The sequence below is a fragment of the Myiozetetes cayanensis genome, unplaced genomic scaffold, assembly GCF_022539395.1.
Source record: "Myiozetetes cayanensis isolate MyiCay16 unplaced genomic scaffold, myiCay2020 scf27, whole genome shotgun sequence".
Taxonomy (NCBI): Eukaryota; Metazoa; Chordata; class Aves; order Passeriformes; family Tyrannidae; genus Myiozetetes; species Myiozetetes cayanensis.
In genome coordinates this window covers 4,291,689-4,307,492 of record NW_026087488.1, presented here as the reverse complement: position 1 = coordinate 4,307,492, position 15,804 = coordinate 4,291,689, and the positions used below count along the sequence as shown (strand labels likewise).

At 47.4% G+C, this 15,804-nt stretch overlaps 1 protein-coding gene across 7 annotated transcripts in view; it reads right to left on the bottom strand.

The window, feature by feature from the left end:
• The window catches only part of NUFIP2 (nuclear FMR1 interacting protein 2), a 42,683-nt gene that overhangs the window by 22,659 nt on the left and 4,220 nt on the right, over positions 1–15,804 (bottom strand). For 2 of the 7 annotated variants that reach the window (XM_050321606.1, XM_050321607.1), the window contains 2 exons: positions 13,764–13,882; positions 12,793–13,098 (listed from right to left, as the gene is read on the bottom strand). Coding sequence is in view for 2 of the 7 variants with exons in the window: in XM_050321605.1 (XP_050177562.1) it covers positions 396–579 (184 nt within the window). In the remaining 5 variants the exon portion in view is untranslated. Of the gene's footprint in view, positions 1–395; positions 635–12,792; positions 13,099–13,763; positions 13,984–14,005; positions 14,025–15,804 lie in introns of those variants that run through there. The other 5 variants (XM_050321608.1, XM_050321610.1, XM_050321609.1 and 2 more) reach the window with 5 other exon arrangements.

Sequence of the window (15,804 nt, the reverse complement as noted above, 5' to 3'; positions counted from 1 at the left end):
CGGCCCGGGAACCGCAGCCCTGGCCCCGGCGGGGAGGAGGCGGCCGAGGGCCCCGGGCCGGGCCGGGCCTCACCGCCTCCCGCCGCCGCCGGGCCGGGCCGCTCTGCCCGATGTGACTCATTGATCCTGGCGCTCATCAATCGCCGCCCGCCCCGCCCCCGCGGCCCCGGCCCCGGCGCGGCGGGAGAGCGGCCCGGCCCCACGTGCCGGCGGGCGGCGGTGCCGGCGGGCCCGCGGCTCCCGCAGCCCCAACATGGCGGACAGGAAGCGGCCCCAGCGCGGCGGAGAAGCTTCGAGCCGGGCCGGGGGAGGCGGCGGCGGCGGAGGAGGGGAAGGGGGGGGCCCCGCCGCCGCCCCGCGAAGGTCACAGGCCCCGTCCCGCTGCCCGCCCCGACCTGGTCTCCGCTTCGGCGCCTCCGTGTGCTGCGGGCCGCCGTGCTTGTGCTCGTGGCGGAGCGGCGGCTTGGGCTGGGCTCGGCCGTCGGGCGGCGGCAGGTAGGCGCTCTGCGGGTGGTGGTGGTGGTGGCCGTAGTAGTAGTAGTGGTGGTGGTGATGGTGGTGGTGGGGCTGCTCCTCCATGGGGGGCGGCTGGCGGGGCCGGGCCGGGCTGGGCGCTGGCTGCTGGGCCGTGCGGCTCCGGCGCGGGGACGCGGCTGGCGCGGGGGAGGCGGCGGACTGGCAGCGCCCGCCCTGCAATCAGCGAGCGGCGCCGCCGCGCCCGCCCCCCGCCCCGCCCCGCCGCGCCGCGGCCGGGGGAGAGCCGGCCCGGCCAGCGCGGACCCGCCCGGCCCGGCCGCCCCCCGCCCGGGGCCGCGGCAGGTGAGGCTCTCAGGGATGGGGTTGCTTCGAGGCGGCCGCGCTTCGCCCCCTCCCTGTGCGAGCGCGGCCAAGCCGGAGCGAGGGGCCGCGGCGGAGCTGCCTCTGTCCCTCGCCGCTGGGCCACCCCCGCGCCCCCCGGTGTTCCCTGAGCGCCGTGCGGCCCCGGGGGGGTTTCACCGCGGGGTCACCGGGAGGAGGACGGCCCGGGATGCAGCACAGCCGCGTTTTACCTACGCCGCGGCAGGCGGGGGAGGTTGGAACAGCCCCAGCCAGGGCCACGCGGAGGGGATCTGGGCAGGGATGTGAACACCGTGAGCTGCCGGGCTCCCGGCCGCGGGGAGCCGGAGCGGCAGCAGCAGCGCCCCGGAACGCCGCCGGGCTGAGCTGCAGCGCTCCCGCAGCAGCCGGAGCCCGCCTGGCTCCAGGGCTCCACCCGCAGCCGCCCGGGCGGACCAGCCGCTCCCCGGGCGTGCTGAGCACCCCCCCGGCGAGGGAAAGGTGGGCTCCAACAGATGCTCCCGCCCGCTTCCGAGAAGCACCGGAGGTTTTAGTGATGCTTAGCAAAAAAAACACAGGTTGTTGGGGAAGCCCGACAATGGAAGGGGATCTCATTTTTATACCAGATTTTATACCATTTCAAATCTCTGATTATCCCCGCTAAATGACCTGAATTATCCAGCTAAATGACCTGAACTTCTGCCCCTGCTCTGACCAGGCTCCACTGTAGGAGGGAAAGGTCAGCGAGACTTTCCCCTCCTACTGCTGCTCCAGGTTCCCTGCTCAACACCAAGGCCCAGTTCTGCACAGACAGCACGGTTTCAAAACAAACAGTTTCAAAACAAACATGGTTTGAATGCAGAGCAGCTAGGAACTGAGGCAGGAGTTAATTAGGAACACAGGAAAAGGCAGAGAGGATGGGGAGACCCGAGATTGACACAGGCTGGAGTTGGAGGCAGAATCTTGCTCCAAGTTATTCGCTGCTCTGGTGTGATTAATTACCTCCAAATACTCATGACAGTGTGCACTGCAGCAAACAGGGAGGGAAAGTGACAAAATCTGATCATGTAATTAAAGACTCTTATCATTAATGTACACAAAAAGAATAAGCAGGCTGCACAGATAATCTTCAAAATAGTATTGACTCGCTTGTCAGGGTTGTCCTTGCACCTTAATGCTCCACTGTATTTTTCAGTATTTTAATAAACAAAATTAATAAAATTCCTGTGTCTAGAAAGCCCTATCAGACTTTGGCACTGTACAAAGGATAGAGCCCTTGCCCAGAGATTTTACAGTTCCCAAGTTTTATTTCAACAGAACACAGTTGAAAGTTTATGCCTCAAACATAGCTTCCCACTCCACCCTCCTCTTTACTACACAGGAGGTAAAGTTTTTCCTACCAGAAATACCAACTTTTACATTAATACAGAGTTTTTTTCAAGACTCGAGGTGCCTGAAATATCACAAGTTCTGTGCCAAACCACTCCTGCAGTTTGCATTTCTTTCGGCACAATGCAAAGCAATTTAAAACTCGATAGAACCATTTAAGCAAGAAACCGTGAACTTTGGGCTTTACCCATGGTCTCAGGAATAACGGTCCTTTCAAATGCTGACTCATCGAGTGACCTCACAGTTCTTAGGAGACAAGTCTTAAAATGAGGAGTCAGGCTTTAATCACAGTTGACATTTTATTGGTGGCTTTGAAGAATTTATTTTTAATATAAGGAACTGGCTTGAAGATTTAAACTTCAAAAGACTCTGAAGAAAGCAAACAATTATGGACTAGCTGGCTCTGCACACACAGAGGCCAGAAATCTGAACATAGAGGGAGGTGGGTCGTCTCTTTGTGAAAGACAAACTATTTCAAACTCTTTCACTGCTTAGAAGTGTCATGTTGTCAGTATTGCATTATCTAAAGCTTGCAAAAGCAGATTAAAAAAATCTAAAATAATACAGTTTGGGGCCCTCCACCTTCAGAAGCACACCTGGCACACAAAGCACAAGTGTCCCACACCTCCCCCCCTTCCCACTAACTCCACAGGGCATCCACAGCAATGGATGAGCAGTTCCAGTATGAGCTGTTCCAGCAGGCACTGCTGCCCTGTGGCCTGGTGTCTCCTCCCTGCCACGCTGGGACATGTCCCCTCCAGAGGCTGTACTCTGTGTTAATCCCAGCATTAGCCCAGCGTTGCACTGGTTGCACTGCGTGTTAATATTCAGCAGTTGTCCAGGCTGTGTTCTCTGGAAAAGGGAAACTGGAGATTTCCGTGTCTTCCCAGCTGCAGCAGTTTTCCTTCTTACTGCTCTTTGGCAAGCCAGCAAAGGAAAGAGGTAATTTTCCTTGGAATTCCATACCCAATGCCAAGTATTCCCACATCCAGGCACAAAGCTGGGCACAGCCAGTATAATTTCTAACTCAGTAATTTATTTAAAGCTCTATTTTATGAAGCTTTGAAGTGGATGGCCTTGGAGAGAACCTGCCATTTAAAGCTGCAAAATTAAGGCAGCAAGGAATGAAACAACTGCTACAGGAATCATGAGAAAAGTTTTCCTGGAGAATCTGACCCGGGATGAGTTTTGTGTTCATATTAAAATGCAGTTAAACTGAGAAGCTACTGAAGTGATTTTTTAAGAACAAATAATTTCTTTCAAAGGCAATTCTCTTTAAGATGCTACATTTAATTTCCATTAAGTGTTTTCAGTTAAGTGGAAACTGAGATGATAAAACTAATCCAGGAAAAGGAAAATGCTGTCTTTGTAATAGACAAAGTCTTGTGTCTATCCCCTGTTAAAAACTCAAAACTGGGAAACATCAAAATGACCATATTTACAGATATTGGGAGGGGCTCTTATACAAAGTATGTGTGGCATTTATTTACATTTTTTTGCCACAGTGTTTTCATTTATAGGAAGGGCTCAGACTTGCGAAATTCTCCATATTCCAACACATCCAACCTAACAAAGCACTCAAGCAGACCTTTAGTTCCGAGTAGGAGTATAACCACACTGTTCAAAACCTTGCCACATTTGGCCCCTGAAATCTGATGTATTTCAGTACAACTGCAGTCGTGATTTACCAGTGAGTATTCAAGTGTTGGAAACCTCAGATCTCAGCAGCAGTTTAGTCAAGATGGATGACAGGGTGAGAGTGCTCCTTGCAGCCTCCTGCCTGACCACAGCCATCCTCACGGAGCTGTCGCAACCACGGTCAGGTGAGGAGGAGCCTCTCCTTGGCTCCATTTTTGTACTCTGCCGTGTACATTATTTATAGGTACAAAGCTGGTCTCTTTAAAGGCTTCTCTCTCTGGAGGCAGCCTGATAGTAGACATTGGGTTAGAGGTCTTAAAAAGCAGCAAAGTCAGAAAAATTAAAAAGGATTTATCCCCTAACTGAGTTGTAGGAACGGATACCATGGACACCCGTCTTTCCCATGCCTAACAATTTAAGCATTTGCACCTGAGCACGTGCTGAATTATGATTTTTTTTCCTAAAAACTTAGTTTCCAAATGCCATAAGCACACTATGTTAATCCTTCATTCACTCTCCAGAAAATTAAGGCAGTCCAGCACCAAAAATAACTGTAGGGCATAGTTTTGTGAGGCAGCAAAACTGACGTAACGGCTGCTCCCAAAAGGGAAGGTCATCTCTCTCCCTCTGCCCTGCCCTCACAGCAGCACTGCTGCTCCTCGGAGCCCATTTGAGAAATTAACTAAAAGACAATTCTTCAGATGAAAAAGTGCACATTTTTATTCTGGTTAGGCTTCCTGAACTGTTTCACAGAAGAGCCAGACAAATATTAACACCCTTAAGAATGGGCTGTCAGTACAGCAGCTCAGGAATTGCCTTCCACAGTCAGCCTGGCTGCAAGGATGACCTTCTGGGAATCGGGCAGTGGGGCACAGCTGGGGTTGCAGCCACTTAAGCCAACTAATTTTATTTTGCTCATATTTTCATATTTGTGAGTCAATCCCCTCGAGTGCCCGAAGAGGGATGGCGTGACCATCCTTCAAAGGGTTTTGAGCAAGCTGTAATGGAATGGCTATAACCAGTGGGACTTCTGGTGGGTACATCCATTGTTTAACAGCACCGGATCTGAGGATCATCCCTGTTGTAAAGACATTGAAGTGTTCACACAGGCATGAGTAACATCTGCTGCCCATATCTGCATGAAAAATTGTTTACTAGAGTGCAATTGTATAAACTGGAGGCAGTTTCTTGGACACATACAAGAAGCAGCACGGGAGGCAGGCTAGCGGGATGGCCTCAGCCAAATCTCCCATCATTACTTCTCTGGGATTGCAAAGAATCCTGGCTCTGGGTCCAGTTCTGGATCTCCTCCTAGACCTAGGTTCCCTAGGACCATCATAGGGACACAGAAAAATCCTCACAAACACCTTCCAAAGTGCTCTTGCACAAACCACTCTGCTGTTAGGGCCTGAGGCACAGGCAGTCCAGCCTGACTTACACGGGGGATTGTATCGGTCACTGCTTGCAGTAGACTTTGACCTCTGGAAGACAAACGAGAAAAAGCTCAATCCACAAATCCCAAGCACTTTTTATCTTGTTATACAACACAACAGTCACAAGGCCACTGGTCACATTTCATTCTCATTCCATACCAAGCAGTTATTCTGAAATAGGGATTTTTTTTTTAATTATTAGCTTTTAAATGTGTGTTGGGTACATCTGCATCTGGCACACGGGGGCTCCACTGCTCGTTTGCACTCAGGGTCTCCAACCTAACAATACCCAGCACTGAAACAACCAAAATCTGGAGGGGTTATTATTTGAGTTATTACTGCGACTGCTGTTTCATTGTGTGACACAGGACAATGATGGTTGACTCCAAGATTAGGGATTGAGAAGAGCCCTTGTCTGAAGGATATTTAAAAAGATTGTGACCATTCACCTCTAAGGGAGTGAATCAGAAAGTCCACAGTGAAGGTATTACAGAATTCATAGCCTAGAGATAGCAGTTGGGAGAACTTTTGTTCACCTTATCTCAAAACATAGGAACACAAGAACACAAAGGGGGGAAAAAACGGTAAATGAAAAGATAAGCAACCACCTTTAAATGCTTTGCATAAAATATATATGGGATCCACTGATAGGCCACATTGTGAAGAGCAAAGTATTATTAGTTTTCTTAATGAATGAGCACAATTCAGCTAAAAGTAAATATTTGACAACTAAAATAGAGATTTTGGAAGGATTACTATTCTTTGGAGCACAAGTGAACCTCTACCTCTTGGGATTTAAAAGGCTATTTCTGCCAGGTATCCAACACCTGGGGAGCTCAGAGAGAAGCAGGGGGAAGAAGTTACTTCTCTAAAACCATCTCCTTTGAAGAACTCATGTGCTGAATAGAAACAATACAGCTGATGGCTTTAGTTAGGGAGGAAAACATGAGGCACCAGAGACCAGGACTGACTGGCAGGGCAAACAATGGGCACTGTGCTGCAGATGCCTCCTAACACCTACATTCCACAGAGGAGTTCCTGCACCCTCAACTTACTGTATCTGTGTTCCAATTTATATAATTCAAGTATTTTTGTTACTAAGTGACGACAGTGCAGAAGTCAAAGGCTGATCCTCGCCTTGTTCTTTAGCCCTACTTCCTTATCTTGGAATCTGGTCCACAGTGCCACTCTCGTTCTCCCACACAGTTTCTGTACTTCACTGCTTACCTACTCATGAGGACTGAATTCCAGGACAAAGGCTATTGTTCGCAGCAAAGGGTTTGTGGAACAGCTATTCTGGCATAGCTCCCCAGGTGGAGATACAGTTCATATAGGCAAAAGAACTCACTAAACCATCTCCTTAAAAGGCAAACTACACCATCGGAATAAGTCATCTCCACATCTTTGCTTTTCGCATGCCATCATTGCCGCAGGGTTAAGTCTGGGATTTTTACATTCCAACCTGCACAACTATTCTGGCAAGACTACTAGTTCCTTGACCAGGAAAGACAAGATGCAGCAGGAAACAAAACAAAACAAGAACAAAAAACCCAACAACATAAACAAACAAATCAACCAAACCCACCAATAAAAAAGATCTTGCCTTATTTTCTTAACTGCTTCTTTTATCTAGATATTGAAATGAAGGAATGAGCCATGAGCTCTGGCTCTGCTAACAACAGGAAGGGAAACTGTGTCCAAAAGTCACCCCTGGGGTGGAGAACAGCAGCTGAACAGCAGTGCAACCCTTACAAAAGAATTTATTTACTACACGTATGAAACAAAAACATGATGTCCTAATGACGCTATGGCAAAACACAAGTAAAATCTAAAGACATAACATAAACAACTCATCTAGAATGGAACCAGAATTCTAGATATAAGACCCCCACTCTACAGGGAAGTAGCCTAGGAATTCATTCACCAAGTCTAATTAAGAATATTCATTCTTCATTATCATCTTTGCACTGCAACAGACCTCATGTCAGCCCCAGGAAAGGATATGAGTCAATCCCTGACTAAATGCCTCTGATTCACTAAGGAACCAACATATATAAAATCACTTAAGATAAAAAAATGCTAAGGTTTGCCTCTCTGATAATTTATCTAATGGCTGCTAAGACTGGAGTAATAGGAGAAAGATGAGAGAGAACGGCACTACATCGCTATGGAAACTAGAATTTTCAAAATAAATACCTTTGCAGAAGTGACGTTGAAGATCTAAAATATGTACTGGTTTTGGTGTCACCTCCCTTTGCCACGAGATCCAGCCAGGCTGACCAGCCAGGCACAGGCAAAAATCTTGCACGTGGTGACAGAAGATATCCCATGACTGATGTTCCTTATTCCAGTGCAGGTATAGGCTCTGAATGGAAGCCCCAGTGTTTGGTCTGTTACCTGTACGCTTTTGGGGGGTCTTCCTGCCCTTCAGCCCATCTGGCCAGGCCAGTGCAAAATGAATCCATAACCACTGGAGGCAGGAAGTGTTACCTTCATCCCACTATTCTGATAATCAAAAATATTTGCATGTCCTTACTATGACAATACAATATGTACGGCTTTGTAAAGTTCCAACTCCCTTACTCACACTAGGAAACTCCTTACCCTGCAGATGGCTCCACGGCAGTTACTGTTCAGTGCTTTGCTTCCCATTAGTCACATCTTGGAAATACAGTTGGTAACTTCCCCATTTGTGCCTGGGCAAAGGGTTTCTCATTTTAGACACACACATACCTCCACACCCCACCTACCTTGTACCATCTCACTGATTGCTGCTATAAACAAGTCAAGGCTCTAGAAATGCTGACTCATAGTGTTAAGGCTATGGAAAATATTTTAGAGTTGCTAAAGAAGCAAAGCCCAGCAGGTTTCCTGCCCTTCTTCCTTATCTGCAAGCCCCTTGCCATGACAGGCTGTAATGAAGGACCTTGCTTCCTGAGAGGAGGCAAAGAGTAGGTACTTGCTTCCTAAAGATAGCCCAGATTCCTTTGAATTCGCAGTTGCTAGCTGGTAATTGCAGGCAGGGGAAGACAACCCCCAGTGCTTACAACCGCAGGGCTACAGATGTCGAGAGATTAATGGCTCCTGGGTAGGTTTTCTTGCCCAATGCAGCATTGCTCACTGCAGTGCACTTCCTGGGACAGAGTGAAGTTCCTCTAAAATGCCCCAGTATCTTCTGTGGAAGGCGGCTCCTCACCTATGGACTTACTGCACAGCTGAGTCAGTGCAGACAGGCAAATCTCTATTTGCTTTGGGAGGGTCGACACCAACAAAGACACGGGCAAGCAGCACTGGGTGCAAATTCTGGTTCCCTGTGGGCATGTCAGTGCAGGAAGGGACAGGGACTGGTGCTCACGCTGAACCGGGCCATGGACAGCAGTGTGGGGAGAGCAGCACTATCCTGACGGGAGCCAGTCTGGGTGCATTCTGCCTGTGTTAACACGGTGCTGCGCCCAAACTAATCGGCCCTGGATTTTATCCAAACGACAAGCTGAGCGCCTACCACATCAACAGCTTGTTTTTCCCCACTGGGAAATGACCTCCTGTTGCAAAAGGCAGAGCATTTAAGGAAACAGCAAAGTTTTATAGCCACACGGTTCACGTGGCAAATGACTTCAGAAAGCCTAAGGAGCACGGAGCCTTTATGAATGGCTGGGATGGGCAGGTTGCAGCAGGGCTGCCTCCTCCTCCTCCCCTTACCTACGCAACTCATTTGCAAAGAAGCAGAGGCTGATGAGCTACATTTACAAGCTGGGCAGGGCAGCCCAGAGAGCAGCTCTCACTGAAGGGAGGGAGCAGGCTGTGGTGAGAGCTGTATTGCAGTGCTCAGAAATGACTGGGCTAAATGGTCATGGTGGTGGTATCGAGTTGATTTTATCTATAAGCTATTCTAACTGCAGTCTGCAATCAACATGGCCTGTAGCTTCTAAATGCACTAGATGCACACAAGTAGGGATGCAGAGCTTCCTTTTTCATTGGCAGCTGATTTTCAGCTGCACATCAAATGAAATCCTTAGCAAGTTGATCATGTGCATAATTTTCTCTATACTTGTCAATATGGAGACGCATTTGGCTGAAGTCTCCCTCTTTTGAGACTACAGGAGCCATTTTACATAGGTGGGGACAGAGGCTGGCCCTACAAGGCTCTCACACTAGTTTAAGAACAGTAACTATGGTGCTTTTGCCCTCAAAGCAAACCTGAGGTCCTGTCAGTCCTTCATCTCCAGTAAGTGCTGTGACAGTGAAGGTGCTCAGTGTGAAGATGGCCCTGTATGAAGAATAGATTGGATCATAAACGCAGAAACAGCTGCTTAAGCAGAACACAAGGAATAGAAGCAATGATGTTGCTGGGCAGAGAAAAGCATTGCAAGAGCTCACAGATAGCCTCCTTTCTCCACAGGCACATGCGCACTGCTCTCACTCAGTCACATTTCTCTCAAGCTTCCTGGTAGCTGCATCAGCAAGTGTGTTCTGTCACATCTGACTGGCTACAGGACTCTGTCCTCGCCTGACAGTAATGACCTGGCCTTGATTTTTCACATTCTTGTTGCCTCCTTCCCCTCTTCCAGCACCATAAAAGCACTAGGCATGAAACCTGCAGCACAAAGGAAATTCTCACTAGCACAGCCTGCTGCAGCACACTTACCTCAGCAGCACAGGGGCTGCAGGCATGGCAAACCTCACATAACCTACATTAGATTCCTGCAACGTTCCAAATCAGGCACTTAACTCCCAGACTTGGCTGAGACTCATCTCCATGGCCAGACTTAGTATACACAACAGAGACTAAGACTCCGAGGATCATGGTGAACAGCTTTGCTCCTTTGGTAAAATGTAATGCTCTATAAAAACAGGCAGTTCAACCCCACAAAAACAGTCTATTTTTGGCCCAAGAACAAATACTGAAATCCCCCTAGAATGAAGGGCCATCCAGATTTCTCCACATGCAAATTGCACTGTAAAAGATCAACTCTCTGGCTGAATGGCTACAGCAAAACACACTTGACATTGCCATGGCCTGGCCTCTGATCCGCCGCTGGCCAGAGGTGATGTCATGGGCTGTGTTCACTGTCTGGAAATGAGGAGCAAGAAACACGCTGTGCCGGCTGGCCAGCCAGTCCAGTGACACATCCTGACATGGGCCACAAGGAGACAGGAACAAACTGATAACTCTTAAACATCATGGAAACCAAACCCAGGGAGAAGTTGTTTGTGTATAAGCACACTAACTTGGCCAGTGGCAGCGGGTCAAACCACGCCTTTGACGCTTTAGTCCATTTCTCCACTGCACCTCCTTAGTCCTTTCTACCCCTTCTCTCTCTTTCCTCAAGGCTACTTAGCTAATTAGACTGCTGCTGTCTCTGCTTTGTTTACCCCAGTTCTACCTGCACTGAACAGCAGCAAGAGTGCTCTCCCCCTGGTGTCACCACTACCTTTGAGAAAAAAGCTGACCTGCAAGCTATTTTTAGCCACATTGTGAAGTTGTGGAGCTATTTTGGTCACATCTCTGTATGAAAGCTGCAGGACACTGACAGGCTCTGTGTTTGCCTAGGGCAACAGGGGCTTTAACTGGAATGGCTTGTGACTTTGCATTAAGGCTTCTCTGCCCTGCCCATGCCACAGGACTCTTTACACCAAGATTTGATTTCTCTTCCTTTTAGGAAAGAGTAACACACCTTTCTGAATTCTGCTGGATACCAGAGGCTCTTTTAAGGCCTCTGCAGAAGGTGCTGTTTATTCTGTGGGCTCCCTCACTCCCTAGGGGGAGGTAGGTGCAGTTATGAGTTCACAAAAACACCAGACAAGATTTTATCAATCTTCCTTTGCATCAGATCTTTGTAACAAAGATCAATAAACGTTAGGCTAGTGCCTGCTGAGAAGTTGGGTGCACATATCTCTGTGGAAGTAAGAGCAGGAAGAGCAGAAAGGAACCATTTGCATAGCAACATGTTGTTCTGAATACAAAGTAATGCCTGGGAGCTCTGGGGTACATCCAGGGCATCGGGCAGAAGGTGCCTGGTCTAGACAGTTGTTTTCTCTGGAGTGCCCAAGTGTTGGTTGCCAAGTTTGCTGGGGTTCTGTAGCAGGTGCAAAGCACAGGCAGAGTAGAAGCCAAAGAAACTGGATTTAACAGAATTAAGCCTGGAGATACAAAAAGAAGCTTGAAGGATATGAAATAGGAGGTAAATGACAGAAGAGAAAAGAAAATACTGAAACTGGTGTATTTAGGACAGATGAGTCAGATCTATAAAGGAGGAACAAGGGAGTAACTCTGTATGAAAGTTTTTGAGCAGCTGTCAGCCAACCCACCCCAGAAAAGTCCCCTAGGACTACTGCTGTCTGTAGCTACAGTGCATGTTTTCCCAAGACCCTTCAGGCAGGGGTATTAACAGTTGTGCACCTATTTCATTTGGAACAAGCTCCTGATGCAACAAGAAGAATCAGAATTTCATCAAGTCAGGCTTCAAAGTCTCTCTCATATATTCTTTCCCCTCAACTTTCTTCTAAAGCTGGTTCTGTAACAGTTCTTTCACCAAAACCTACATCCTGCTTCTAAGGTGAGCCACTTCTTACTTCACTGATGCAACTTGCACCTACTTCCATGAGTCAGCACAAGGCACATATCTCCTCCATAGCAGGATCAGTGCTTGCTAACAGGATGGACTGTCCAGGGAAACACTGGTGACCTGTTGCAAACAAGTTTGATTGGCAGAGCATCTCTGTATTTCACTGGGTTTCATCTCTGTGTTTCAGCAGAAGAAGCTGCTTCAACTCATTTGGTCCCGGGCAAGCATTAATCTGTTATATACTTTTACTTTCTTCATGCCAGGGAAATCAGCTGACCATTAACTGATATTTTATGACATGTAAATTAAAACTAGCTTAGTAAGAATTTAACTTTTTAGTCAATAGGTGGAAACAGCACGGACAGAAAGTATTGTTTAATATGTTGTTATTTTAGCAGGACAGAATGGAACTGTCGCAGTTCAGATCAGACACGGAGACGTGTCCAGCAGCAATATGTCAAGACCTGTTGCATCAAAAAGCTCAGTGAAGTGCTTTGTGTTTCAGCCTCCCCCAGAGCCACGCACAAGACTAGCAGCAAGCATTACGTGGTGAAAATGTTTTGGTCAGATCGAATAAGAAAGCAACATGTTGCATTATTTCCCTGCTGAGCTTCAGCAGCCTTTCTTTGGGACACTGCATAAGCAGGACAACAAACACAGCACGACAGGAGTGTCTGACAGATAACCTGTTGGCTCCTGCATGGTGGACCCATGTTCCTACTAGCATGAACTTCACCTTTCATCACTTCTCCAGATTCTTAGTTTTCATCCACTTTCACACAATTTATCAATGGTCTTCACCAATTATTTAATGAAGACATCCTATCACCATCTCCACAACGCAGATATTTTACTAGCAAAGAAACTAATTTTTTTTCATATGCATACACCTGTTCTATTTTCCTGTATGGAAACACCAGGCTTACAGTAACAAATCACAGGCAGCTCACCCCATAGACATAGTCAGAGATTGTCCACCAATTGTGTGGTTCCCGACAAGCACACGCCACGCTGGAGCCGACGACTGCAATTGTTCCCAATCTCCTCTAGGGAGTGCAGTCGGAAAGGAAGAGACGGAACTGCAGCGCACATGCCAGCTGGGAATCGGTGACTCAGGATATTCAGGCATAAATGGTGTCCGTCCGTTTCCAGCTGAACGCAGGGAGCAGCGATGAGGTTTGAGCTTGACGTAAGAGCAGGATTCTACTTGAACCCGAGGTATGCCTTAGTACGTGAAAGACAGCTCTGCCAAGATACTAAAATTCAAGAGGTAAATCAAGGATGTAAATGTAAATAGGGCTTCAAATCCTAGATCAATCGTTTAAGCCAACGCCCCCACAGCTGAATGGAGCATGGACAGCACATGGGGCTTTCGTCTCTTTCACCCAAGTATATCATGATGCATGTCCATCAGATCATCCAGGAAAGGCATGCTCACTCTTAAAACATCATCTAGGCCTTGGTCTCCGTGCAAAGAACATCAGAGACGTTAATTTCTAGATGTATTTTGTGTGTATGCGCACAGTGTACTACAGAGACATCAATTTATTTCACCTTGGATTCATGAAATAGCCAAGCAAATAGTATCTGGCTGATCTCCATGGTAAGGAATCATGGATGAAAAGGTATAAGGTTGCCAATTTTCTCCCTACAAATCACATGTGTGCCTTGATTCTATGACCTTCTAGACCTTCTTTAAAGAAGGACCAGAACATAAAATGAACATAAAACCAGATCTTTGCCCTCTTCCCCCACCCCCAAAATAATAATAATAATAATAATCCATGTTCCCAGTCTCAAGAAAAAAAAAACATTAAGGAACGCAGAAGTCATAATATCATCTACCTAAGGCAAAGGGCAAGAGAACAAATTTGCCAGGTAAGAGTTTGGACAGAAAAGCAGGTCTACAGGAGGGACATACCTACATTCAGAGAGGTGGCTGGGTTGATCCCAAGCACAGCAGAGGACACGGTGAATTCTGCAGAGTTACTGACACTTTGTGACAAAGCAGGTCTGTAGAACCAGTGAAGAGCTGCAGCTCTGAGGACCGTGGGGAAGAGGAAACCAAGAGACAGTAACGTTGCTGCTTATGGACAAAGCTGCCAGGCTGACACAGACAACTTGCCACATACAGAAATCACCTACAGCAAAACAGGGACATACATTCACATATCCTAAGGACAGCAACCAGACCAGCAGCCAGGGACTTCACTTTCAGCCAGGCATTTAAGTGGCAGCAGATACCTGTGGGACAAAGCCAGTCTTGTGATTTTAGAGACTAAAAGTTCCCTCAGTAGCAGGTGAGAAGACAAGAGCTTCTGTTTCTAGATGTGGGCTCTGCAATTAAACTGCCAGCAGCTGGCTCAGTTTAGGGTGAGCAGCACTGCTTGTGTCTGCTCGTGTGTGACAGCCCAGGGGAAGGAGGTACAGGCACTGAGCACAAGCTTCATGTTTACTCAGCAAGCACCAGCTGAAGAGAACCATCTGATTTCTAAACTCCCGTTGCCTCCCACTTTCTCTATCATCATCACACTACATATCTAAGCCACACATAAGATATCACAAACTAATTCGCTCATACAGTCCCTTTATTACAGCTCCTGTTGCCCTTTGTTCACCTGCCTCCCTCAACCAGCGTACCAGAAGCCCCACGTACTGACATAGGAGGAAAAGAAAGAGCAAAAGCCTGTAGAAACTGATAAAGAAAAAAGAACCATCAGCTCTTTCTTGCCCTTGCAAATGACAGAGCATCTCCTCCCCGACCTGTCCCATCCACTCTTAAATTTTCCCACCAGCATTAATTTCTATTGATGTCTTGAGTTACAGGTATTTTTTTAGTAGAAGCAAGGAAAAGCAGGTTTAGCATCAAAAGACTCTCAGAAATCCGTAAGAATATTTTTGGTGAGGGCATAATTGATTTCTAGGGGGACGTTTATGATGTATGCATTAGCACAGTCTCAGAACTTCGTTCTCCACCTATTTAGGATTCCCACACTGGATTTTACAACCTGCCTTCACATATGAGATGTTGAAGCTTTCAATGAGGTCACGCCAGACACTGACAAGCACTGATGGGTGAGTCATGCTGCAGTAGCCAGAGATACTAGCAACAGATTTGTTAATCTGTATGCAGTCTAACTCTTTTTCTGGTCTAGGATCTTATTCAAGGGTGAAATACAATGTCTCAGAGGTAGGTGACTGCAGAATTGCTGAAGAGCAAGGACACATTTTCACAACTATTTTACAGATTCTAATAAGAATCAGTTGCTGGGAGCATGTTTACAACAATGTACAATGTTGATTTAGCTATAAAATCTATAAAACAGGAGATCAAGATCCAGATGGGGTCAATGGTGTTGATTGCAGATCACTGGAAAAGCCACCATGCTAATACAGAATCTAAGTTCCACCAGCTCTTGCTCCAGCAGTTCCAGTCATCATGTCCAGCAAACTGTTCTTCCAGAAGCTACATCCCTGTACCAGGGTGAGCAGATGTAAATACACATCCATACACCAGCCAGTGTAGGACAAAGATCAGTGCAGTCACAGCACTGTTAGGCTTGGGTCTGAGCTAAGACATCCAGCCCTAACCCAGCAGGGTCAGGCACGGAGCAAACTAAACTCTCTTCTGCTGGCTCTGCTGTGGAGGGGAAACCAATGGAGAAGGATTAGACCAGACCATTTCCTGATCTGCCACGGGAAAATTCTCCATGGAAGCTTTGGAAGTGTGGCAAGAAGGACACATAAAACCATGGAACAAGTGAGATATGGGGAGTGAGTGCATGACAGCAGAAAAACGTTTCATCATCTTGGCTAAACTACTGGACAGTCAGAAAAAGAACCAATAACAAAGGGAAGAGGCAAAGTAAAGCTAAAAGAAATTCTGCAGACAGACAGCAAAGATATGAGGTCCTGTTGTATTTTCATTGTTGCAAAGCTAAATTAAGCTTCCTAAGTCAAGC